Raw genomic sequence first — 26457 nt, forward strand, 5'->3', positions numbered from 1 at the left:
GTAGAAGGTCATCTTTGGCTGTGAGATACATTTTTCTATGTGGGAAGAACAGCAATGTGGTTAAGAGGAGGTGTGGTCAAGCAGGAGAATAGAAGTGAAAGATGTGTGTCGTCCCCACCTCTCTCTGCACAGGCTTGCTGGCTGTATCCAGTGAGTGCCCAGATGTGCACCAGCTCTGTGCCCTGGGCTCTCATAAGCAAGAACCTCAGGAGGGCCAAGTTACTCCTCCTGTTGTTGAAGCTCAGTGGAAGATGTTGCAAGTCTTCTGCCCTTTTGCTCAGATATTTTCTGCAGGTCCAAGTAGTCACACTCCTCTCCATCTGTTATGGTCCTGGCCATTCTGATAAGTGACCACACATTTCGGTGTTAGCTGTGAGTGCTGTGCACTAGTTCACCACCTGGAGTAGCTTTCCTGATTTGGAAAGCAGTACTAATGAAGTAAAGTTAAAAGGTGCAGGGATGGTGGGCAATTAGAAGAGAATAGGATATCCTGGATATCTTATCAGGCATAAAGAATACATGTTTCAATTCCTTGCCCATAGGAAAAAAAATTAAAAGTAAGAACAGCTATTTCAAATAGTGGAATTACTTATTATTTTGCATATTCAGTGGCTGAGACCGATAGTAATTCTTTCATTTACTAAAACATTTGAGTTAATTGCATGCAGAATGATAGCCCAATTTCCTAGAAAGGCTTCTTGGAACTGAATGTGTGCTTATGTACTTCTTACTGTGATGTGTGCTTTGCTCTGTGCACTGTGTGAAGCAAAAAGAGATATATTACCTTAATTTCACTTTTTTTCCCGCTGCTCTTTTAGGAGTTTCTTTAAAGCCTTTTCACTTATTGGAGAAACTCAGGAACGAGAGAGAGTTTTAATCCACTTCTCCAGCAGATACTACCAGTGCAACCCAAACACCATTTCTTCTCAAGGTAACTTTGTTCCTGATATTGAGGTCTTTCCACACATATGGTGTATGCCTGGAAAATGAAGCTGTGTGGTCACTGTGCCACACTTTAGAGACTGTCTCTGAAACCCTCAGCACAAAAGGTATTCAATATAAATAGGTCCTCAATACAAATCCTCAGTTGTGGCACCTCCAGATTTGTCCTCACTTGTGGTTTCTGGTCTTGCTGGCTTTGGTGTGTGGGTGCTTGTACTCCAGCTACACTCATGTGGACAAGAATAGGTCCTGTGACACGTGAAAGAGAGGTTGTTCACTTTCCGTGCTCCATTCAGCACTTGTATCTGCATGCACTGGCATCAGGCATACCAGTTCTTGCCAGTTGTGGTGATGAATTTTGAGTGCTGTATCCAGACCCTGGCATGGTTTCATCTTGACTAGCTAACATCAGTCAGAGTGCTTCTCCTTGCCAATGTTTTCAGTCAGTTTGGAAATAAATGATGGAAACAAACAAGCACATAGATCAATCCTGAGAAAACTGGGATTGCAGAAGAGGACAAACTGTCTGTTGGCGTAACTGCTATGTTCAGCCAGACATGCTGGCAGAGCCTTGTGGCCCTGTGATTGCAGCACATGCTGATCACACACTGAAAAAGAAGGCAATCATCAGTTTAACTGTACTTTCAGTTTAATGTGTGAGAAAGAGCTGCTACAGTTGGAGGTACCACTGTGCCTCCTTACCCCTTGCTTTGTGACCTACCCCTGTTTCAGTGAGATAATGTTTGGGCACATCGCACCTCTTCGGCTTTACTGGCTGTCATGCAGGGGAGGGAGAAAGTTGGGAGTAAGACAGGATCTGCTCCTGTGCTATCTCTGTAATGTGCCTATTGCCTTTCTTATTTCAAGACACTGTAGGCAGTCAGAACAAGTGCGTCATGTCCAGAGTGAAACAATGACTTGCCTGATGATATGGCTGCCTTACTCTAGTCAAGACTGCAAGAGGGGTATTGTGACTTTGGACCCCGAGTAAGCATTTAAATCCTGCACACTTAACCCAGGATCTTAGTACTATGCGCTGTTTGGGCACCACGATATAAGAAAGATACAAACCTATTAGAGAGTATTCTGAAAAAGGATGTGAAGATGGAGAAAGGTCTAGAGGGGAAGCCAAATGAGGAGCAGTGAGATCACAGAATTTGCAGAGTCTGGAAAAGAGGAGACTGATGGGAGACCTCCTTGCAGTCCACAGCTCCTTCATGAGGGGAGGGTGAGGGGCAGGCACTGATCTTTTCTCTGTGGTGACAGTGACAGGAGCTGAGGGAATTAGGAGCTGAGGCTCTGAGCAGAGCCTTAATAGTTGTGTCAGCAGAGGTTTAGGTAGACATCAGAGAGAGGTTCTTCTCCCAATGGGTAGTTGGGCGCTGTAACAGGCTCTCCAGGGATGTGATCACAGCACCAGCCTGGCAAAGCTCAAGAAGTGTTTGGACAATTCTCTGAAGCACATGGTGTGATTCATAGGGATGTCCTGTGCAGAGCCAGGAGTTGAACTCCATGATCCTTATAGGATGCCTTCTAAACTTGCTTGGAAAGGTTATTCAAAAAGGGTCTAAGGTACTACTACTTTTTCCTGAGTTGGGCACTTGAACTTGAAGAACTTGACAAAAGTTCCCAGAATGTTCACAACCAAACTTTCCTAGCAAACCTTAGAAAATCAGGAATTTAAAACAAACATTCAATCAAAATAAAGCATTTCACAGACCATTGACTTAGTAAACTTTACTCATCCAATCTTAATTACCCATATGTCAGAAAATGGAAATTAGGAGTAGAGAAGAGGAAAAATATACAAAAATAAAGAGCAAAAAACCAAGGTACAGCTACTGCCCTGGATCCTAGTGTGGTTTCAGCTATCCAAAGACAGTAGGAACACAACCACATGTCCTGGGGTCTGCTCTGGCTTCCTGTGGCAAGCAACCCGTGGGGGTACTTCCAGTCATCTGGCCACCCTGGGGCTCCAGGGCAGAGTGCGAGGCTTTGCTTTCAGTGTGCCGGTGATTAGTGGCAATTCTGAACTAGAGGCTCCAGAGAGTGGGGTGTGGAGCAGTGCACCATCTCATTTTCTGCAGAGCTGCTCCCCCTACACACACATTTCTGTTATTTTGAGCCAGTAATAATTTTCTTCAGTCTCTCAGTCCTCCGACTCTATTCTGTGGTTCTGTGAATCTGACTTATTGCTGAGGGCCTTGGCCACAGGACCAGCTTAGAAGACCCTGGAGTGCTCTCTACCCAACATGCAGCCAAGGCAGCACAAGTAACTGACTGTACTTCTCCAAAATTAGGTCTAATTGAGCTGTGAATGAGGACTAAGCCAGAGGGGAAGAAAAACAGGATACCCTGCTACACCCACTCCTTACACAAGAAAAAATGTATTTTACTTTTCCCTTTCTGTGCTGAAGTAAATGAAGAAGGAGGTGTTGATTCAGACTGTAGTGTTGCTATTAGCAAGCTAAGAGTGATAGCATGATTTCCTGTCTTGCTTGCCTCATCCATGGGTGCTGCAAGACAGTTTTGAGAGTTATTAAAGGATGAAAGAAAGACTGTTCTGGTTTGCCAGCTGTATGATGACCTCATTGTTAATTTATTTAATTATGTGTATTTCTTGATAAAACAGATTCTTATGAAGGGAACAGCCTTAGTTAATCTGTGAGTCTCAGTTTCAGATTCTTGAAGGTCCAGATGTGGGTTTGCATGTGACTCTGGTTATTTCTCTTTCTGCAGATGGAGTTCACTGTCTCACGTGTGCCATGATGCTGCTGAACACAGACCTCCATGGCCATGTGAGTATGCATAGCTTTGTGTAGACTGCTCCTATCCACACCATGCTGGGACTAGGTAGCTTGTGGCGGTCCCGGTGCTGGTGGCCTTCTCCTGAAGCCCTTGCAGATGGCAAACAGTGAGAAGGCTGCACTCCTAGGCTGTTGTCCTGGGCAGGCCTTTCCAGCATGCCTTGATCAATCATGTGTAAGCTGGCATTGTGCCTGGCATTGCAGTAATGTCTGAGCATACTCCCTGACCTTAGGGCCATCTCTCCGGTGTGCTTACCATCCTTCCTGCAGCAGGCTCTGACCGGGAAGCTGTGCGTGGGATTGGCTTCCCCTTTGCAGTATGTACAAACATGTGGGAAGGCAGAATAGAGATGGGAGGTGAAGAAGACCTTTCGGGAAAGTCACAAAGGGAGAGTGATGTTTGCAGGCATTCAGTTGCAGGGGGCAGATCTGGTGGAAGCAGAGTTTTGCACAGACAAAGGATGGGTATACTCAAAACCAAGAGAATGGAGGGGGGATGTGAGCATGCTGAGTGGGAGCCCTGTGTTCCTGTACTGCACACCTCACCCCATTGCCTGCCTGGGTGAAATAGTATTCTGGTTTGAGTTCTCTTAGTCACACTGCTACAGGGTGCCTGCAGCCTTAGGATGGGTATTTCAGCACCCATGGTGCAGTACACCAGCTATGCAAGGTATTCCCATGCTGATGAGAGGCTTCCTCTGCCCTGGAGTTAGGATGGAGTGTGTAAAAACACAGGGAGCATGGCATTGTAGTTTACAAAAGCAATGGCTTTAGCCAGGTAGCTCTGGGGCTTCTCTGGCCCTCCACTGCACTTGCAAGGGCTCTCCCAGGAGGCTGTCTGTTGGGAACTCTTATGCACCAAGAGCGTTGCATTGGGCAGCAGGACATAGAGGCATCCTGGGTCTGTCTAAATGGGCTACTTGGCCCCTGTGGCGGTGCAGGTAGTAAAACCAAGACTTGAGTATTCACAAGGAGTTCTGAGACCCATCTCCTATTAATGGAATGCCTTTGTCTGCAGGTTGTGGAAGCAGGAGGGGGTAGGGAGTTGTGAAGAATTTTTTTCTCTGATGGCTTAGCCTTCGACGCGAGGCGTACAGGAATGTGCTGCAGTTTGTCTCTTAGCACACATGGCTTCTTTTGAGGACACCTGAGTCTTTCTGCAGAGGTACCCCACTCCCCAGAATGGTGAGCAGCCTGGAGCTCCTGCTTTACAGACTGCCTGACCTCACAGTCCAGGGAGGGAGACCAAATAATGGTCATGCATTAGCCTGACAGCAATTCCCATTGCTCCCTGTGATGCTTTAGTGCTCCCTGCGATGCTTTAGTGCTTTAGTACTGTCTTCAGTAGGTACTGGAAAAAACAATTTAGCTCTGACCCATCATTGCTGCTGCTGACTCTGGTTGTTGCAGTGTGTAACTTTGGAGACTTACTCCACTGGCAGTTGACACTGTGTTGTTATGTACAGGCAGCTGTAGTATTTCCCAGACTCCTACTTGTATTATGTCCATGGGTGTGCCATCGTGTTCCCTCAAACCCCTCTGATTTCCTCTGATTTTGGACTTCCTCTTACTGCTTTGCATTTTTCCACATAGGTGGTAAGTTTGGTGTTTTTGATTTGGAATGCAGCCCTTGCAGATATGCCTAATTGCCTGTTTCCTAACAAAGATAACACTTTGCCCCATCCTTATCAGGATTCTACTGGAGCAGGAAGCAAATGAGTCACAGGGCTTGTCTATACACTGTGCTCTATTTGTTACTGACATACTGATCATAAGCACAGACATTTCTATTTCACAATCAGCTCCACTGCTTGTAGGGCTGTAATGCAGCTGCTCTGCCTTCAGTTCACACTTGCCTTTAACTCTTGTAGACAAACTTTTACTTAATCCCCTTTATGTTCCCTGTCTTGCCACACTTCTATTTGTAACTAAACATTTTTGCTAGATGTGTTTTGGAAATGCATGCTTGCTTCTCTGCACAAAGGTCATCACCCACAATGGTGCTGGAGAGTTTTGAGGTATCTCTAGACCACCAGGCACATCCTCTGGAACCTCTGTGGCACTGTATGAAGATGTCAGCTTTGATCCTGCAGCAAAACAGCGTTTTGTATGCATTGTTGGCTTTGGTCAGCATGGGGAAGCTGCCAACTGCTGCTTGGAGGAAACAAATAGAAGTAGGCTGAAGTTACAGGGAGAAAGGAAAGCATTTGTACGTCTCTACTAGACCAGCTCCAGCCTGCACCTGAAGACTGAAGTTATAAGCTGTATTCTATAAGCTTTGCAACCATAGAGCCAGGGTTACAGCCCATCTGTGTTGTCAGGAGCCATCCTTTTGTGGGAAGCCATGAATTGTTCCAGGGTTACTGCTTGCCTTCTTTCTGTAGGTTTGTGCTGGCTGCAAGCTATGGGATGTTCTTTATTGGCAAGGTGAGGCTGATGGCCAAGATTTGGTGGTTTTCCTGATCAAACATTAGGGGAGGGAAATAGAGGATATGCACTATTTAAGCTGTTGTGTAATTCATAACATCGAATGGCCTGTATTACCAACTAAGGGCACCAGTCCTGTGTTAATTTGGGCTCCTGGTCCTAGCCGAAGACAGAGTTCACACAGGACTCTTCTGCTGTATTTCTACAGACAAAACATGCCCTGACAGTGGAAAAGTCTTCACTTCCATCTCTTGACTGACAGTGGTGCTATCGTCAAAGATACCTGTCACAGAGCACTATTTTCCCCTCTGTCTATACTGTGTTTCACGGCTCATCTCAGGCTGCTTTCCTTTCCTCAGATATCTTCGGTGTCCTTTTTCATCAATGCAGTGTTGTAATTGTTGCCTGCTCACCAGGCTCCCCGCATACTAAGCAGGACCCTTCTAACACCTAGGGGACTGTGTACAGACACTTTCTCTGAGGGGTGATGAAGGCAGGGATTCAATAAGCCTCAAACTTCTGGATGTAGTTTGGCTCCTACACAGACATGTAGGGACAGCCAAACTTTTCCTTTCTGTTTGTGGCTTATTTGGTGAACTTTCAGTCAGAGACTTGGACAGGAGGAGAGAAAAGAGAGCGAGCCTATGGAAATGTCAAAGCAGCTTCAGCCTGTGAATCAGAAAAGGTAGTGGCCATGCCTGGGCATCACACTCCAACTCACAGCAGTTGCCACTGAAAGGGGGCATTTGAAATTGTAAGGGAAGGATCTAGAAAGGGCCTCAGTCACCTGTTTCCTGGTGCCCCACAGCAGATTTAAGTAGAGCTTTTCCATCAGAGACTGGTAGAGCTTCTGGAGACATGGGGATATAAGGCACCATGCAAATACGAAAGATCTTCATCATTGTCCTCTTCAGTACCCCCAGTATTAAGCTGGGGTTTTTTTTGGGGGTGTATGTGGGCCTTTGGGTGCAAAAGGGTTCCCTTTTCTAGCTATATGCATACAAGGATGTTCATCTGTGAGTAATCTCCTGAATGTGTTCTTAGTGCTGCCTGGCTTGGGCTTAAAGGAAAGCAGGAAGATGCATTTAATCGGATGTTGCTTGTTCCTGTTGTTATGGAAAGCAACAGGAATATGATGTTGTGTTTCTCTGACACTCCTTTCAGAACATTGGGAAAAAGATGACCTGCCAAGAGTTTGTTGCTAACCTCCAGGGGATGAATGATGGCAAAGACTTCCCGAGAGGACTCTTGAAGGTAAGGAATTAACTGCAGAACGTGGGTTTCATTTCTGTTGAAAGATGGTTCAAAACAAAACACCCATCTTGCATTTTCTGAATCTTAATTGTCAAACATGACAAGTGATGGGGCCATTTCTCCTCCCAGAACATATATAATATATAAAAAGTTTATTCTCTTGTTTTCCCTCTTGCCTTTACTTGATAGCGAAGGTGACTCTCTGCAGCACAGAGGTGAAACTGAGCTGCGGCAGGTCTTGCCCCAGAGCTGTGTGCTTTGTAAACTCCTGTGGTCATGCCAGCCCAGAGTGCTGTCTCCTCATTGCAGCGGACAGAAGCAGCCAGTTGGCTCTGAATGTGAATACATTAAAGGCTAAGCCTGATCTCTGTGTACAATCTGGAAGGCGTGTGGTTTTTTTCATCAAAGGTGCTTTGGGATATTCATATTAGAGCTGGAGATGTAATTTCAGATTATAATGTGCTGTCTGGCACAGGCTGTGTTGCTTCAGCTTTTGTTCATTAAGTTTGTGCTAGGAGTTAAATCTGAAGAATGAGGGAAGAGGCTGAGCAGGACAAACCTTGTTTTATTGTCAGTAATAATGAGAATGTTTTGCTTCTTTTTTGTTTTGCTAGCACGAAACAGCACTTTGTTTAAATGAAGACAGGTGTGCATACACTCGAGTTCATAATTTATTTATTTTTTGTAATGGAAATAAAAATAAGAGGCTGCCACATCTGACAGCTGATCCGGTGCCTATTGAAACCAACCAAATGAGTTGCCATCTCTTGTGTGAGTTTTGTGTCAGAATCATTGTGAAATACAGATTTACCTGCATAGTTGAAAGCAGCAGAGTTTGTCTTCTAGTATTGGTAATTTCTTCATTTTCTTAATCTTCTTCAGGGAGATTTTTGTTGGACCCTCCTGCTTCAGTTCTTACTAAGCAATGGGGAATATTAAATTTTAGATTTAATGTCTTTAATTTTTGAGTCTGTATATCTGTCAGCAGCCACAAGTAAATTATTTTTTCCCCCAAAGGAATCTCATTTCTCTGTTTGCCATAGAGGGATGTGTTGAGATTAATTTGCAGGCTAATTACAGCCCTTACTGAATAAATAGATCTCCAGATTGTGTATAAATAACCTGAGTGTACTGACAAGAGACTTCCAATGGTTCTCACCTGCTGTTTGTTTTCCTCCTGACAGAATTATGCAGCTGGGGCTGTAACTTCATGTTTAGTGCTCACCTGCTAATGCTAGGGATGTCTGACTCTTCACCCAAAGCAAATACCAGGGCTCAGGATTTTTTGCATGTAGACAAATGGAAGAAGTTTGGTGTTGGTGTTTCATGTTGCTTTAAGGCTTTCTGCCCTTTTCTGTGTGCTGTCTTGGGGACAGAGGTGGCACCCAGCTTTCTTTTCTCATCTGGCTTGTCTGAAGATTTGATAAACTGACCCTTGTTTTTTAATTTATTAGTGGAAGGGAGTGGAGTGAGTACGAGTAATTGTGCTACTGTGTTCACAGCAGCCATGCTGCCACTAAATCTGCGATTACTAAGAATTAGTGGAAATTAATTTTTGCATTAGTCTCAATAAATTAAATTCACAGCACCCTTCTTCAGCACAGCACCAAAGTGTATGTGGTTTGCTGCTGCATTAGCTGTGTAGCCGCCTAGCATGGGTGAGGCTGCTAGCCTTCTCCCTGCATCCTTGCCCAGCTGCCTGGGAGAGGAAGAGTGGTTTCCACAGGGTGGCAGTGTGTCCCTGTGGGAGCGAGGTCCTGGGCACCCTCTGGTGACTAATGCAGACCTGTGGTGAAGCAAGTGGGCTTTTCTGCCTCTGCAGTCTCTCTGTGTTCTCCTTGTGGCCCTGTTGCACCCTTGTATGAAGCTCTGCTGAGCCCCAGAGCAAAGCTGAGCAGTAGTGGAGGGGAAGGAGGGCTGTTCATGCAGGGCTTGTGAAGCTCTGTGCAGCATTTATTGTGGATTCACTTCTCAGAGTCAGGGGTGCAAATGCAAATGCTTGTGCTATCCAGGACAGCTGGTTGACAGGCATCAGTCAGATGTTGCCTTCAGTCAATCCCTTCACTCTTTGGAGTGCGTCCCTGAATGTTTCGTCAGGATAGGAAAATAGCACAACAAGGGACAGACATCAGCATGTGAGGAGGGCCACCCTTTTGTGTGATCAGCCTCAGAAAACTTGGGATGTTGGATCAAGTTACTCCTTTCTTTCACCTTCCTGGGGGAGCTATCTGTATGTTTTATTACAGTTTTTTTCCAATAATAAGAACACTTTTGGTACAAACCACAAGGCCTTCATGACCTGATTCTCTGTATGTCACTAGTTGTGCTTTAAGAACAGATTAGTTCACTCTGGTTTGAAAGCAGAAATGAGAAATGCTAACGTGATCTTGCTCACCTTGTGTCTTGCTGTCCATTTAACATTGAAAAAGGTTTTGCTTTTGTACACCTGTCTGCACAAAGATTCATTGCCTTTTTCCTCACTCGTTTAGTCACATCCAAGGTTGCTTTTGCAGTTGGAACTCATAAAGACAAATACACCAAACTGTGATTAAAAGCGCACTTGTCCTCGTGGGGTCTGCTTGTAGTATTCATGTATTTATCACACACACATATATATATAGAAAGAGAAGCCATGGCTAGGCTCTCCCTCCTTGGAAAGAAAACAAAATCAGTCTGACATTTTGGCAGTGTTAAGAACCTCATGATTACAATGTAGGAGTGGTTTCTTTCTCACATGCTCACACCAGCTTTAATCTTCTGTAATGATATCATCTTCACAATTATATGCTAGGAAATTGTACTGTGTGACCATAGCCTTCTTCAGAGCTGGGCTTCACAAGATTTTCTGGAATGAAGAGGAGATTCGCTTGGAAAGAGCCTAATTTTGGCCTTACATTCTTGCTTCAATTCCTAAGGGCAGTGTGGTCCCCACAAATAAAGTGCTGGTATGGTGCTGGCCACAATGTTTTCCTCTTGGCATTTTTGTTGAGGATGATGAAACAGGAAAGCCTTATAAATATGATTGTTTGGCAAAAGATTTTGAGAATATAGAAACTATAAGTGAGATTGAAATGAAAGCAAGCTTTAAGATCCCTTAGTTACTGAACAATGGGAAAACAATGGTGTGGCCGATTGAAGGTAATCTCTTTTTGATGAAGCAAAACCTTCTGCTTGCAGACAGGTCCAAAAGTCAGAGCAGACCCTACTAGCTTGGCAGAAGGGGTTTAAAGAGTAGTTTTTAAGGTTTAAAATGTAACTCAATATGGTAATGTAGTGATTCTATTCAACACAAAAGAGGATTTATTGTATTGTAACAAGAACTTCGCTCTCTTACCCCTTTTACTCTCTTATACTTTTGCTCTCTTACCCTTTTACGCTCTTACCCTCTCATCCTCTCTACCCCTCTCTTTTCTCCGGCCTGCTCTGGGCTGTGGCTGGCAGCTCCAAGCGGGGCTGCAGCACGTAGGCCCTTGGTGATAAACCACAAGTTCCATGACCTGGCTTCGGAGATCTCTCGTCTCCGTCCATCCCGACTGTCCTACACCCCATTGCTCCTACGATTTTGAGACAAAGTGTGTGAAAGTTCACTCCAGGAAGGTGGCATTAACAAGGCCTTTCATATGTAAGGAGAGAATGTGTCTTGTGTGGTCCACAGAGAGCCTGCAAGAAGGCATGAGGACATGGATCCCTGCTTTTGTTAGGCAGTGTTCTGGGAGGGGTACTCTGTTGTTAGGCTGCATGCAGAGTACCACCTGTCCTGTGTAAGTAAATGTCCTCTGCATTTACAACACACCTCATTCATGAAATCACAGGCGTCGCGCAACCTCTGACATGGGCTGACCCATGGTAGTGGTGCTGCCCCATGACATGAAGTGCGGAAGTCATACCTGGCTGTGTGTCTTTTGGTCAGAGGTGGTAGCTCTTCTGTGACCTGTTATCCCGTCTGGGAATGTCTATCATGCTGAAGTACCTGGGATGCACTTGGCTAGACTCATCCTTTCAGGGACTGCTGATGGAGATTAGATGCCAATCCTGCATAAAAAGTCTGCTTTTTCTCAAAGGGTTTTTTTTGGGTAGGCCTTATCTCCTGCAGAAGCACTGTAATGAAGTGACCAAATTAACTTGGAGTTGCTGGTGTTGAACTCTTCTGAAGAACCCATCCCTAATTTCCTAAATGATCTGAATTCTTGATTAGGATTTCTGGGATATGCAATTTCCTATAGAAGCTGCAAAGTAGGGTTTATCTCATGTTGCTGTCAGTTCCCTCCACTTCAATTACGGGGTGTTTTTGCCACTGTCTTTCTGCTTTCTCTGGCTCTCCCTCTCTTTTTTTTTTTTTTAATTCCCTTTGAAAACCCTCCAAAGCAAATACTCAATTCAAAGAGAATTAAATTCGTCTTACTTCATGGCATCTTACTTCATCCATTCCAATAATTTCAGGTATTTAGCAGAGAGAATGAACATCAGGTGGCTAACATCTCCCTGCACAGCCTCAGCCCCCCTTTATGGAGAGGAACTCACACTAATTGGACTGCTGTGTGCCCCCTAATTGCTCTCATCAGCAGTCCTTGTACTTCATCCATTTCATGGCTTTTTGGCAAGAAATTCCCACCTTCCAGGGAAACCTGATGAAGTTGGGGAGATGAGAGTGTGCGACAGCAAGCCAGGATGGCCCCAGGAGGACCTCATTGACTGCTGTAACACCCTCCAGCAGTGGGCAGAGGAGATAGAGGACCAGATGCCTTTGCTTTGTGGAATAAGACTAGAAGATAAGGAGATAAAGAGATAAGGACCAGATGCCTTTGCTTCACGGAATAAGAAACAAGATGTAGCTCCTGATCTCTTCCCCAAAATAAAGTTTTTTCTCTTCAAAATACTTCTGATGGAAATAGTATTTTTGGGCCATTTCTTTTCTGTATGAATTAGAAGTTCCCGTTACAGAGGGCCCCTTTCAGCTGCTAGGAGACAACAGAGTCTAATCTGGCAGTATAAAAGTCAGGTAATGTAGGATTAAATTGCTAATCCTTGTTTTAAGCAGTTGTTTATGAAGCATACTTTCACTCTCAGAGGAGCCACAGATCCATAGGGAACTGTAGGTGACTGTAGGGAACACCTGGCTTGTCTTCACTCTTTTCTATCCTTGCAGAGAGCCTTCCTGCCATGATAACCTTTGTTTCATTCAACTTGGAGTTTTTTCAGTGTTGTCATTTGTCCTATTCAAGAGCAATAGCCATTTAAAGCATGCCTATGCAGAACTGAAAATTGGACCAGGTTATGATGGTGTGTGTATTGCTTTGTGTCCCTTGAATTACAGAGGTTTCTGACACGTTCCTGCCCTGTTGAAATGCAAATATACTTTCTTTTTGCATTTCAGGAGGTTACCTCAGTGCATATAAAAAGAAAAATCTATAATCTATATATTTTTTCTCAAGTCAAACCCAGATATTGAGTTGAAGAAAGCCTTATAATATCAAAAGCCTAATACCAGCTGTCTCTGAGCAGGGAAAGCAGATCTTTAAACAAGGCTTAAAACATAAAATGTTTTGAAGATGATCCAAGAATTAGGATTGCTCTGCTTAGTCTAGGGGTGGAATGAGGGATTGCTTATCTTACTAGGAAGCAGACTGGATTTCAGGATGGATCTGTTCTGCTTTGACAATCTGCATTTCTCTGAATTATTTTTTGCTCCTTCAACCTTTCACCTCTTTACTTTCCAATTGTTATTCAAAAGATCTCACGTAGCCTGCCAGGCTTTTGTGTCAGCAAGGAGTGAAACCCAAGCAGAGTCAGCTAAGAATTTCCATTGCTACTGGCTGCAATTATGTGGCTCAATACCAGCCTCATAATGAACATATAGGGGGTTAATTTTCATCTGTGGAGGCAACCTGTCTGTGGTGTCTTGTCCAGGTTGACGAGACAAGGGAATTATTTGATGTCTGACTTCTCCAGCCTCTTAGATAGCCAAGGCCATCAGCTTGTCTCCTACTGTAACTGAAATGCATAGCAGGTCCCAAGGATGAATGTCATCTGTCAAGTGTGGAGGATACAGACTGGTAGTCTCCAGGAATGATGCATTCTGCCACTTTAAAAGAGGAATTCTGGGCTCTTTTCAGACTAGGAATTCTCTAATACAATGTCACACATACATTTTGGTCCCTATGACTTATTACTCCCACCTCCATGTAGGTAGAAAACAAATTCTGAAAAACATTCTTTGATCTTCCACCCACTGATCTGCTTGAAATTTAAGTTCAGTGCTGCATCTCAAGGGAGGGAAGAGTACGAATATAATTTATACCATATTGGAAAAAAAAAAAAGGAAGAAGAAGAGAGAACATTCCTTCCACCAGCTTTAGAATTACTGCTGTATAAATCTTCGGTATTCCTCCCTTCTGTTTGTTGCCACACTTTTCAAGTAGCATTGGACTATTCTCTCTCTGACCCAGTTACACTGTTTTCTTTCAAATAAGAGTATTAGGCTGCTCCCTAAATTCAGATTTTTTTTTCTCCTTTCCTGTGATGTTAAATGGAATATTTAGTTTCCTTCCAAAGTCACGCTTTCTTGGATGATTAAGTATTCACAGGATCCTTGTACAAATATGGGGCAAATCCAAGGCACCAGTTTTCTGTCCTGTTGACAGATGGGTTCTGGAAGGTGTCAAGAGAGGTAGGAAGGATTTAATCTGCTTTTGGGGCAAGGTAGCTGGACATGACTCCATAGGTAGATGGAATTGTGGAGAAAAGGTAAGTCAAAGGCTATGCCTATTTTTCCCCCTTCCACAGTGCAATGCCTACAGCCACAGGTGACACCAGCTTGTAACCTGTGTGGATCTTAGAGTGGCCTCAGTTTCCTTCCTCCCTATCTCTCCTCCCACTTGTCCCTATTGTGCCCCCTTTCTTTCTTTTTGCCCCCATCCTTTTGCCTTCTTCCTCTTTCTCCCACTCCTCTCCCCTTCCTTGTCCTCCCCTTCCTTTTCCTCTTTCCCTTTGTTGCTATTTTTTGTTTGCTATTTGAGTCAGAGAGAAGCCTGGGAGGGAGATTGTTTTTCCTTTTTTTTTTTTCTTTTTTTTTTTTTTTTTAATGCAGATCTCTAGGCTGAGGAGTTTATTTCAGTGGTCTTGATTCAGAGCATGCTCACTTGCAGGGACAGAGGCAGAGGTTGTTTGCTGCTGATCTGAGATAGTTTGTAGATTTACATCACTTCTTCAATCAATTTCCTGTGGGTTTCTGTCACAGCTATGGAGAATTTTAGGGTTTTGATGCTTTTATGGATTTTTTCGAAGTGCTGCTGTTTTCTGTAGCTCCATTTGTCAGCTTTAAATTAAGGAACTTGGTGGTCTGTGTTAGTCTGCATACTGTATGACTCACTTAATTTCTGTGAGCTCTGTTGACAGTAGATGATAATTCCTAAAAGGAGGAATTCAAGAAGAGGAATTTTTCCCCCTTGCATACTATAGTGCTTTGCCAGGCAGTACAACAGCTAGTCTGCAAAACAGCTGTTTTCAGCTCCTGCTGTGAGGAGCATGAAGATGGCTGAAGACATCTCTTTACTTGCAGTGCTGATCAGGATAGCAGGGTGCATGATATCTTTGCATCCCTGTTATTATCCAATGGCTTATTTTCATTAAAGCTGTGATCTCCTATCATTCTCAGCAGGGCATTTACCATAGGAGTGGTTTCTTTTGGCACAAGATGCGCTGTGGTTCCCAGAGACATAGTGATACCAGGATTAATTTGAGCTTCCACCACTTGTTGTGGTTTTGTGATTCTGCTCACTTCTAGGTGCTTATTGATGTAAAAAGTCAGTTGTTAAGACTTGTGCTTTGACTGTGAGCTGCTGGCTGTAGATGCTCTTTTAGCCTTCTTCTCATGTAACTTAAACCAGAGATAGTTCAGTTGTCCTCATGCAGTCATACCTTGTTCTCCCATCATTCCAGCTGTTACCCTGCTAGCATTCCTGTTGACCTGGTTGCATGTGCATGTAGAAATTAATTGGTTGCTCTAATATTTCTGCTGTTCGCAGGAGCCATTTAATCTTGGTTGTCAGCTCCCCCTAGTCAGTAGACCTCAGAAATTGTTATCTTAATATTACAGGAATTTTACTGTTGATCAGTTTTAAGCTCTAGTTCTGTAGCCATTGTGTTAAGAGTAGCTTATCTGTCAGAATTGACTTTGCCCTTTCTATTTTGGGGAGAAGGAAAAAAAACATGAAAGAAGGAAAGATGAAGGATGACGGAAAGATTTAATGTAGTTTATTTAACAAACAGCATTTAGTGGCAGCATTAAAAAGTTCTCCCTTTCTGTGCTACACAAATATGTTACTGGCTTTTGAGGCTATGTTTTAAGTAATTGATATGCATGTGTTTATGTATTTTGTCAGTTTGTGTTGTTTGTATTTGTAGTTGACATCAGGCTTAAATGATTCTAGAGGATTCTTGTGACTTTGTTTGAGGACATAGGAGTTCTTTAGATGCAGTAATGTGGTTTGTACTTCAAAAGCCAATATTGAATTTTACTTTGAATTCTGCGTTTTTTCTTCTTGTGTTGTTGATTTGCTGAATGACATTAGGAAGACCAAGCAAGGACTGGGTATGTTTTGCCTCCCAGGGAAACTTGACTGGTGGGAGGAACAGATGGGAAGGAGCTTATTTCAGGGTAAGTTGGAACAGCTGCCCATTTCCTCTGTGGGTGATGGGGTCTGACATAGTGCCATGTGACAAGACAAAAGCTTTTGTATGGTTTTAAAAGGATGAGGTGGAAGGAATAATAGAAACTCTGGTTTTCTGTTCCTGCATCTGTTTTGACCCAAAGTTTTAAGTTTTCCTGCTGGTTTATGGCTTGTTCCTTAGAGGAACTGATTGGGAAGGTCTCTATAGGGTCACAGTCCTTTTGGTCACCCCAGTGGTGTCACTGCCTAAACATTGTGCCCCTTTCTGATAACCTCTTTGCCTGACCTCTGTACAAGAGGAAGGTTCTGAATTCTTGAAACACTTGGGGTGTCCGCTGGATGTGGTCAGCTCTGCTTTTTCTGATACTTCACAGCTATTTCAGCCCCTCTTTAAAAATGTCCTTTCTATCCCTCTATTTATGCTAACAAAACACTTTTCCCTCAGAAATTCCTGTTGCTCAGTTACAGACATAAATCAATCCTGTGTGCATAATAATTTGTAAAATGGTGGGTCTTCTCTAAAGTCAAAGCATGGCCTTTCCCCAGAATAACTGTGAATATGTACACAGAATAATGACTCAGGAGTACAAGATTGTATTATCACTTGTAGATGAAAATCAGGGACACTGATGAAATCTAAACTGAATCCCCATTCTGAAGATATTTAAGGCTTCAAATGTGTTCTCTCAGGAGGCTCTCTTTGGGAGAGTGTGAGCTGAGAAGTGTTTTCTCAGAAAACACTGAAGAAAGAAGAAGAAAGAAAATCCTTGGAGTTTTGGACTGCTGCAGAAACAGACTTGTTCCTTTCTGAAATAAGGTTCCTGTCCAACCTGAGGATCTGCTAACTTCAGCTCAGAGAATACTAGATGAACTGCTGCAATTAGGCAGCAGTGATGATGCTGTGAGCAACAGAAGAGAAATATTGTTTTGATTCAGTCTAGCTTGTGTTTAATAATAAAATTGCTCTGTGTAATTGACACTGGCCTAGGTCTGTGTGTGATATTTAGGCAGTATAATTATTTCAGATATGTTGAGAGCCTGGGGAGTTGGCCCCATAAATCTGAGAGCAAGAATAATCTGCCAGGCAGGGGGCTGCTAGGATAGAGAGTGATTTGTGGCCATTTACGTAGCACCTGTCAGGACCTGCTGCTTAGCTCATCTGGAGCGGTTTGACTGCAGTGCAAATTTCCTCTAAGAAGAGATTTTCTTTGAAAAGCTTTCGCACAAGCAGTGGGTAATTTCACATGGGTTAAGTAACATAAAACCTTTTTAGTGAAGTGGCAGAAGTAACTCAGAGCATGATTATTGCCAGGGAAAAAGGTTCCTTTCAGTTATCCTCTGTCAATGACAAGGGGCACATTTGGGATTTGATCTTAATGTGTGAGGTAGGGATGGGCTTGCTACATCTGACTGTGGTGGAAATGAAAATGTATTTTTCTTGTTGGCCAGAAGGGAAGATATCAGTCCCTCAAGCAGGATGGAGGCAGAATCTGTGAGCAATCAGAAGTTCCCTAGTCCAGGGGCAGTTTTTATGTTGATACTTAGGTAAGCTGTTCCCTGTTCCACTGATTGTTGTCCTTCAGCAGGGTCCACACCAGTTAGAGTCTGTGGGAAGGATACGCACCTTGTAGCATCATTGGGGACAACAGTAGCAAAGAGTTAATGCTATCAGAAATGGTGTTGCATACTAGAGAGACAGCAGCATCTTTTATGAGCAGAAATGGACATAGGACCATCATGTGGCTGTCTAGCCATTTGCCCTGTAAGGATGTGAATTCCTGATTGCAAGAGACTGAGAAGATGTATCCAGGGGAAAAGTCCACTCAATTCATATGCATCTTATTTACCCCTGGGTGCTGTTTGGCATGTGGCATGGGGTAAGCAAACTCTCACTTTGCTTTCACGTGGCTTGGCAGACATGGAACAGGGTTCATATGTGAATAGAGACTGGAGGCTCTTCACCCAGCGTTTGGCTGCCTGAAGTATCTCAGCATGGGACATCTCAGCATGCCAGACAGCACTCCCTCATTGCTGTCTACATGCAGACTTGCTGCCTGTGTGAGTGGGATGAGAGCCCTCATGTCCTCCCACAACCCAACATCACTGCTGCTGTCCTTGCCCTGCCTTTGATATGGTGGTATGGGGCAGGTTGCTGAACGTGATATTAGCCTTGCTGCAGAGTCTGCCAGCTCCTCATGCACCCTCTGCACAAACTGTTTGTCTTTTCTGGGTTTGTCACAATGTCCCCATTGTCCATTTTTCCCTTGCTGCTCACACAAGCTGCTTCACCTGTCCAGTGTGTCGGCAGCTGTCACGATCCTGTGCTGAGCAGAGTAGAGCAGAGCAATCTCTTCTCTCACACTGGAGCGTGTTGCCATGGCAATGCACAGTCTGCTGCACTCTGGGTCTCCAGGAGCCAGAAATGATGGTGCTTTTGCAACACTGAGGTAAACATCTCTCTTTTCCTGTATTTAGCACATCCACCCCTCAGTAAGAGTACCAGCTCCTTTTGGCGTTGGCCTCCCCTTGTCCCCTGCATGAGGGCAGGTAGCTCCAGGCACAGAGAGCATGCCTAGCCTCTGGAGCGAGGCTAGTGTGGGTTTGAGGGTACCTCTGGCAGTGGTACTAGGCTGCATGGGTTTGCTATGTATGGGTTTGCCATGAGGGGTGCCGCTCGGCAGCTGCATCATTGGTGGGATCAGCCACTGGAGCATGCAGTTTGCTCGTGTGGGGGTGTGGCTACAGCTCTCCTGGCTGCTGAGCGGGGAGATGAGTCCCTAGGTGCTTGTTCACAACTCTGCCACTGGTTTGCACTGATTACCTTGGGAAAATCATCTCTTTTCCCCTAAGCCCCTCTAACCCCCTTTTGCTCTCTCTTGCACTTTTGGAAGGCACCCCAAGGACTCAGGCTAGTGAGTGCAAATACTTAGAGTTGTGGAAATTTGCTGATTTGTCTCTCTGGGGCTTGCCAGTACTTTGTAATGGTGCTGTAGGTTTTCACTCATTTCTCCAGTGCTCTGGGAATCCATCAGTATTTCTCACATCCAGAAGCCTGTAGCTTCTGGCAGTTGATTGAAGACTCTTTTTGCAGTGTTCTTTGTTATTGCAGGCAGTAATGAGCATGGCAGGCTGTTGCAGGCAGGGAAGTGTGGCTGCGTGAACTGAAAATGAATATCTTGCTTGATCTGCTGGCATTTGTTCCAGCATCTTTCTCTCCACCTCTCTTCCTCTTGCTGTTGGTGTGTGTGTGAAGGGGGAGTTGATGCTGGAGAGGGGAGCCGAGCAGAGCAGGGGAGGAGTTTCTATCAGCGTCTTCCTTTTCTTTTTCTTTTTTTTTCTCCCATCCAGTGACGTGAGCAATGCCTGGAACAATCAGGCTGGCTCCAAACACTGTGCCTGAAGATGCTGGAGAAAACAGCTTAGTGTGCTTTAAGCAAACACTGATTGCTTGAGCCTGGGCTCTCCAGCTGTAACCTTTTCCAGTTCCTCTGCAGGGGATTGGGAAGTTTCATTAGCTTTCTTCTTTCCCATCCCATCCACTCACTTTCGGAAATGATTGGAGTTAACAGTGTTCAGAGCACCAGCAAAGTCCGGGTGAGAGCCACAGGTTCGGTGAAATACTCCCGAGAAGAATCTCTCTGGCGGCAGTCCCATCGGTCAAAATCTATGAAAATCTCCAACTCTTCTGAGTTTTCTACTAAAGAAAGCAAGGTAAATGACTAAATATTAGTATTGTTTTGCTTGGTTAGGCGCAGGGTTGGTGTTGGGAAAAGGTTATGCTTTGCAGGAGTTAAGAGCTCTGGATGATCTGCAGTGATCACAGAATTGCTGTCAGGTCATGAAAAAAAATCTCTGCATTTGAGGAGAGACCTGAAGGTGAAACAGCTCTGGTGTTATAATGATCAGGTCTTAGTTGAATGCCCTGTCACGTAGCTTTGTACAGTAGTAAACAGGAAAAACTTGCTAGTGACAGTGCTGGTTGGAGCTCTACTCTTAGGAAATGTGCCAGAGTTGGCAGGTGATGTCCTTCAGATTATTTGTTAAATCGGAATTGTTTTCTATATAAAAATAATTTTTAGTCCTTACCTACAGCTCTGTGGTTTAGTAGGTATGGAGGCTAGGTGAAAATATTTTCTCAGTTGCATGCATGATTAAATATGCTGCCAAGTATTTATTAGGAAGGCATTGCTTGTGCGTTTATAGGAATACATTAGAGTACTGTAATGGTTGGTAGCACAGGCTATTCCCAGCTGCTACAGTGACTGTATGCAGCATCTCCTCACCCAGCCCAGCCCAGTTATTCAGTTCCTAAGCAAACAACCCCCACACCATGCAACATCTCTTTTTTTTCCTCATCCCTCTCTCCCACATAATAATGGAGAGGCACCCAGGAACTCCTGGCAAGTGCTTTAAGAGCTGTCTCCCTCTCAAAGGTGCTCCCTATCTCCAAGGGTTGGATGAATTTTATGCAGTGACAAAAATATGCCTCTAATTTCATTATTATTGCCAGTTGATTCTGACCTTGGGATTAAAAGATACGACCTCTTGCAAAGGTGCGCATCAGCCAAGCATTTAACTATGTCTTGGGGTACATGTGCATGCAAAGCAGGCACCATGCATGGATCTTCCTGTGGTGTCCCTTCCCTAAATCTCCTGTCTGTTCTGTGAGAAACCTCCTCTGCCAGTGGTGAAAAGACCCCAGCACTGCACAGTAGTTCCTAGCAAAACACTCTCTGCTAGCTTACAGGTTGTGTAGCATTTCAGAGCCTGAGCTGTGTAACTTAAATCACAGGGTACTGCAACCAGAAATAAATGTTAAGTATTTTTTTCAATTCAATTAAATAAGCCTCTGTTTTCAGGACCTTATAAATCATAACTAAGAAGTAGTGTATTGCTGAGTTAGGGTAGAGAAATAGCACAGCCATCATTTTCAGGCTGTTGCTGATGCAGTATGTGCTTTTCCAACAAATATCAAAGTAAAGGCTGCATCTTGCAGGTGCTCTGGGACCCTGCTCTCGTGATCACTTTCACCCTAAGCATGGGAGTAATTGCACGGTATTTGGTGGGAGGATTTATGCATGAAAACTCTCTTGCATATGGTAAAAACTCAAGTCTTTTGACATTGGATGAATTACTTAATGTATATATCTTCCTCTCCCAGGTTTTGTGTCCACTGTGTGTGCATGGTGTAGCGTTCTCAGGGCAGGGACTTTCTCCCAGGGATGGTGTCTGACATGATTTGTTAACTACTGCAATAATGGAAGCTCTGTGTTCATTCCTCCATGGAATTCACTTTTCTTCCTTCTAAGTGCTGTAGGTGGTTATTTGAGAGATATCCACTTCTTTTCCTGCCTATCTCAATATGCTGGAAAGAGCACTGCAGCTTTGTTTCAGTTTTTTGTACTGTTTCCTTATTTCAAACAAAGATTTTTGTATCTGTAGGGCATCTGAGATGCATAAAAGCTGTGTTATGGAGGGCTGAGAAGATCCCTGTATTCTCTTCAGTGGTGCTTGCCTGGTTGATAAGATGACAAATGGCTCTGCGAGTGATTGGTGTTGTGATTTTGGACAGTCCTTTCCATCTCTCTGTTCCCCTTTCTGATCTTTGTCTGCCCATTTTTTTGCTGATGTTGCTGATTTAGAGAACCGATTTATAATTGAGCTTTGGCTCTTTGTTACTGTTGTGTTGGTGGAAGAACCTGGAGGTTAATCTGTAGTGTGGCAAAGGAGCTCTTTTTATTAGTGTAACTGTGCGTATATGTTTGTGCATCACTTCTCAGGAAATGTCTTCGGTTCTAGGCTAAGCTTTTCTGGACACCAGTGCCATGTAGATCTCCTCAGTCTTAAGTAAGGTTTGGTTTGTGGACTTCATATTTCTGTGGGTGTGTCTCCCTCTTTGTGTCTGGACTGCCTTGTATTTTATCTGCTCCCTATATAAAGTGAGTACAATGCTCAAGACCTGTTTCTGTGACAGCTGCAGCTGACTTTGGACAGGAGATGGATTTAAACCATTTGTGCCTCAGAAACATTCTCCTCTTTTACTTTTCACTTATATGACTCAGCCTATTTTGGTAAGCTAGAGTGTATTATGTATCCTCATGCTTTAGTAGTATGAACAAAGCGCCAGCATGGTGCCTGCAGAAAAGGTCTCCCCGATGTCAGTGTCGGAGAAGCTAGGTAGCCCAAGTATCTTTTATCTCCTTAACACACATCAGGTCTTGCCTCTGTGTGGACAGGCTTCACTAGGGAGATGCATCCCAAGTGTGTGTTATAGGAGGTACCACAGGTTTAGGCCAGCAGAAGAACCTGTGAAATGGTGCTGTGAATTTTGTACCATTGTTCTGTGGAAGGCAGGCTCAAGTCCAGACTGCGTGCAATGAGAGTCTATGTATCTTAGGATCATCTGTGTGACCCAGCATGCTCAGTAGTCTCTTTTTCTGACAGACTTTTTTTCTGCAGCCAGGGACTGAATTGCTAAGTACTTGTGCCTGTCCTGACTGCAAATGCACAGGGCCAATAAAACAGTTTGCAATAGGCTGTGTAGGAATAGGCTGTGGAGGTGCTCCACTATCAAGAAGTACTTCTCTAGCCTTTTCTCTATTTTTCTGTAATAATTCAGTATGCTGCCTTTGCAATGACCCTGATGAAGCACTTCAGCAAGTACAGAAAAAAATCTTTTCAAGCAAGCCATGTGTATTAATACAGAGGATGCATTTCTTCTGTGGCATTAATTTCCTGTGTCTCAGGAGTCACAGCTAACCATCCTTTTCTGTTTTATGATGGTATATCTGGCACAATCTTTCTTTCCTTTTTTTTCTCCCCCTCCCCCTCCTTCTCCATATACAAACCAGATTTTTAACAGAGGAGTTTCTCTTCGAAATGTTCTCCTCCAGTTGGTGACGCACTTGAAATTCCCTGGGTGAAATGATCTCCTTTCCTTCCTTCTAAAACATTCCTATCAACCCTATCTCCTCCTACACCAAAACAGCATTCATCAGTTCCATATGCTGCTGAACAGCTCTGTGCTGTTTTATGAATAATGTATGCTGGCTTGTTAGAAGAACGTTTGTTGTACAAACCAGTGGAATTTAAAATTGAGAGCAGTATCAGCAGACGTGATGCCATGCACTAATGCACAGGCTTCTTGGGGTACTATTTTGGCACCCTTGCTGCATCCCCATCTGAAGGGGGAAAAATGCATGAGAAATAGAGGGTGTGTGGGCTTTGAATCTGGCAATGAGCTACAGGCACTCAGTGATCAGAATCCTTATCCTCCGTTTGCCAGGTGTTACAGATCCGTGCATGAGGACAGGAGAAAATGTCAAGATCTGGGTTTTAAGGGAGGGTGGCAAATAGCAGGTGGTGGAGTAGTATAGATCTGTGTTCCAAGTGAGGGCCAGCCTTCAGATAGTGATCTAAACAGCAAGTGACGAGTGGTATATAGCAAGCAATATAGCTCCACGTCCAGACTTGGCAGAAGGCAATGACACAGAGCTATGCCCTGGTCCAAAGGATGAGCACATTAACAGCTATTAGGACTCCATGTGGACATTTTGATGTCTAGTATCTGTTGCCTCTGTAACCTGTTTTATTTTTGTAGAGTTCTGCTGCTTTGGTTGTTTTTTCTTCCTCCAGTAAAGCACATATGGCAGGAGCTGGAGCTGATGCCTATCTGACTGCTCAGCTCCAAAGGGCAAAGCCACTGGACAGGTGCTGAGTGACTGGGGGAGGTGCTGTGACTGCAAAGACTGAGCATGTCTTTGCCCTCAGGTGTTTATGGGGCTTCCTTGATGCTTGAAGTCAGCTATGCCATTATCAGCTGGAGGTGAAGAAGAAATGTATCCAGGCAGGCTGCCTCTGGAAGTGGCAGCAGGGAAGTGTGACAAGGGCCTGCCTCAGAACACACATGCATCCCTGTTCTGGGGACATCAAAAGCCAGCCAGGCTATCCTCTGCAATGATCAGATGATCATTCCTCCAACAATGACTCCAGAAATCAGGGAGGACCTGGATGCAAGAAAAGACCGTGAGAGACGAGAACTAGAAAAGATGGTCTGGGTCATCCCTGGTGTCTATGTGAGCTTAGTTTTCATTTTGCCTGTTTACTGGCTCACAGCAGGTATTTCCAGCTCCTCTTCTGTGCATGGAGTAGGTGTAAAAAATGTGTAGTATATTTCTTTCCCTCTTCCTAGGCTTTTCTGCATGGGCTAGTGCAAACAGAAGTTAGTAGCTTTCTTCTATGTTGCTTTTTGAGGGGAGGAATTGTACAGTGCTTTGGGATCTCTTCAAGCATCTTATACCCTGCTGGCCAGGTTTTGGGGGCCCTGTGTCTACTCGTAACTTAGATGATTTACCTCTCTCAGTATCTGCGTAATTTGCTGTGTCTTTGTCCCTGTGTACACACCTGGTTGTGCCTTTCTTTTGTGCACTGCTTCTGCATGCAGAGGCTGATTCACAGCATCACTGGCAGCTAGCAGGTGACAAGAGCAGCCTATTCAAATGGGTCCAGTGGTTCATGCATGTGACAGGATTTTGAGGAAGGTGAGGGTGGTGAATGACCTTTTTTCCTTTGGTAGCTTTGTAAAATAAACTGGAGTTTTCAGGAGCATTCTCTCCATAGTTGTGCTTTTCTTTCCAATTGGAATAAAAGTACCAATTTTAGTAGTAGTGAGAGCTTGTGGAAATCTGGGGTTTTTGTGGACCTACTTGCTTACAAAAGGGAAATGGGGGTGGAATTCAGCAGTTTTTTAGAGCTACAGCCTTCCACTTAAAAGGGAAAGTGTTTCTTGTCTAGTTTATGAACAAATACAAACAAATGCCACAAACACATAACGAATCTCATTTTTTTTACACTTCAGTCTTCTAAGGGTCAAACTGGAGCTGTAGGAAACAGCATTGCAGTGAAAACGAGGAAGTGCCTATGATTTTGCCTACTGTTCTCCTTCATGCAGCAGTCAATTTCTTTTATTCTGCCTTCAAAATTGCACCTGTTTCTTCAAGGAGTTTATAGCCATACAGAGCTTGAGGTGTGATGTACCTAGAGATGAACACTAATCAGAAAGGGGAAAGCTGTAAGCTCTAAGAAGTAGGTCTTTGTGTTCTGGATAATAGGGATAAAAAGTCAAAGGATTGAAGTCAGACACTGCTGAGTAGTTGGTATCTGGGGGTTTGGATCCTATTCAGAGTAGCCTTGTGTGACAAAAGAGATAGAAAGTCTTTCCACTTTCTGACTGGTATCAGTCCAGCTTGGAAGATGACACCTATGCAGTATTCATTCTATCATTCACTGCTCTGGTTCAACCACCTATTTTCTGGCTTACATAGCAAATTTGCCAAATGCTTCCCAGGCTAGCAGGTAGGAAGTGGTGATTATTGTCAATCTGTAAGAGTGCTGTAAATGAGAGCTTTTTTTCTTTTTTCATTTCCCAGAGAGAAAACCCGAGTTAATAATACCTGTCCTTGCAGCTAGCTAAGTACAGTGAGAGCCATGACCATGCTGTAATCTCTGATGAATTTTGTTGCAATTTAGCGAAGCATTTAAGTGCTTGTCTGCAAGTTTGTTTGATTTAGTCATACTCTGGAGAAATGTCTATTGAAAGAAGCTACTCTGTATATCAGGGCCTTGGGAAGTAGCCATGAGGTAAATCATGGCTGTGATTTATCAGGGTGCTGTGCTGTACACATATGGTTCCGGTTGCAAAACATGGCAGGAGGAAATTTTGCTTCTCTGAAACATATGAGAGCCCAGGAAGATATCAGGAAAATGTTAAAGTAGAAGTTGTTTTGGAGAAGTGACATAAAGCAGCTCTGAAAGGCTGGTGAGTCCAGCAGCAGCCTTGCCAGCAGTATCTGCCAGAGAGGTGAGTTGGGGCAGGCATGAGAACTCATGTATTTGCAGAGGTCTGCTTGCTGAGGTGTCAGTGAACATGCCTGGTAGACACACAGAACATACACAGGTTCACAGAACACAGCTGCCTAGGCTGCATACTCTCTACAGTTTTCTTTCTGTTTTGTAAATACCAGAAACTTTTGACAGGCTCTGTTTGAGGGTCTGTGGGGGGCACCATGTCCTTGGTCAGATGTATGCTGTATGACTGGGTTGGTGTCTGTTACTCCCTAAAGAATGAAGATGATGTCTGGCTCATTAGTAAAGGTTAGGACAAACATAGCTCTCTTTTTACAAGGCAAAAGCCTGGGGCATTTGTTATCCCTGCCCCAATCTGGACTGCTGCTTTTGTGTGTTCTGCTCTTTGGCTGCAATGATCCCTAGAGATGTGCTTAGCAGTGAAATCTCATAAAAACCTGCACAGGGCAGGTGTTAATTTTCAGAGGTTTTGACCCAATCTTGTTGGCATTTGG

General features: G+C 44.1%; 1 protein-coding gene across 8 annotated transcripts in view; it reads left to right on the forward strand.

Annotated features, from left to right (window-relative positions):
- The window catches only part of PSD3 (pleckstrin and Sec7 domain containing 3), a 112629-nt gene that overhangs the window by 54373 nt on the left and 31799 nt on the right, over positions 1-26457 (forward strand). For 7 of the 8 annotated variants that reach the window (XM_063180790.1, XM_063180789.1, XM_063180791.1 and 4 more), the window contains 3 exons: positions 819-931; positions 3682-3740; positions 7341-7430. In XM_063180790.1, the coding sequence (XP_063036860.1) occupies positions 819-931; positions 3682-3740; positions 7341-7430 (262 nt within the window). Of the gene's footprint in view, positions 1-818; positions 932-3681; positions 3741-7340; positions 7431-19438; positions 19811-26457 lie in introns of those variants that run through there. The other variant, XM_063180796.1, reaches the window with a different exon arrangement.

Source organism: Melospiza melodia, chromosome Z (assembly GCF_035770615.1).
Source record: "Melospiza melodia melodia isolate bMelMel2 chromosome Z, bMelMel2.pri, whole genome shotgun sequence".
In the NCBI taxonomy this organism is placed as follows: Eukaryota; Metazoa; Chordata; class Aves; order Passeriformes; family Passerellidae; genus Melospiza; species Melospiza melodia.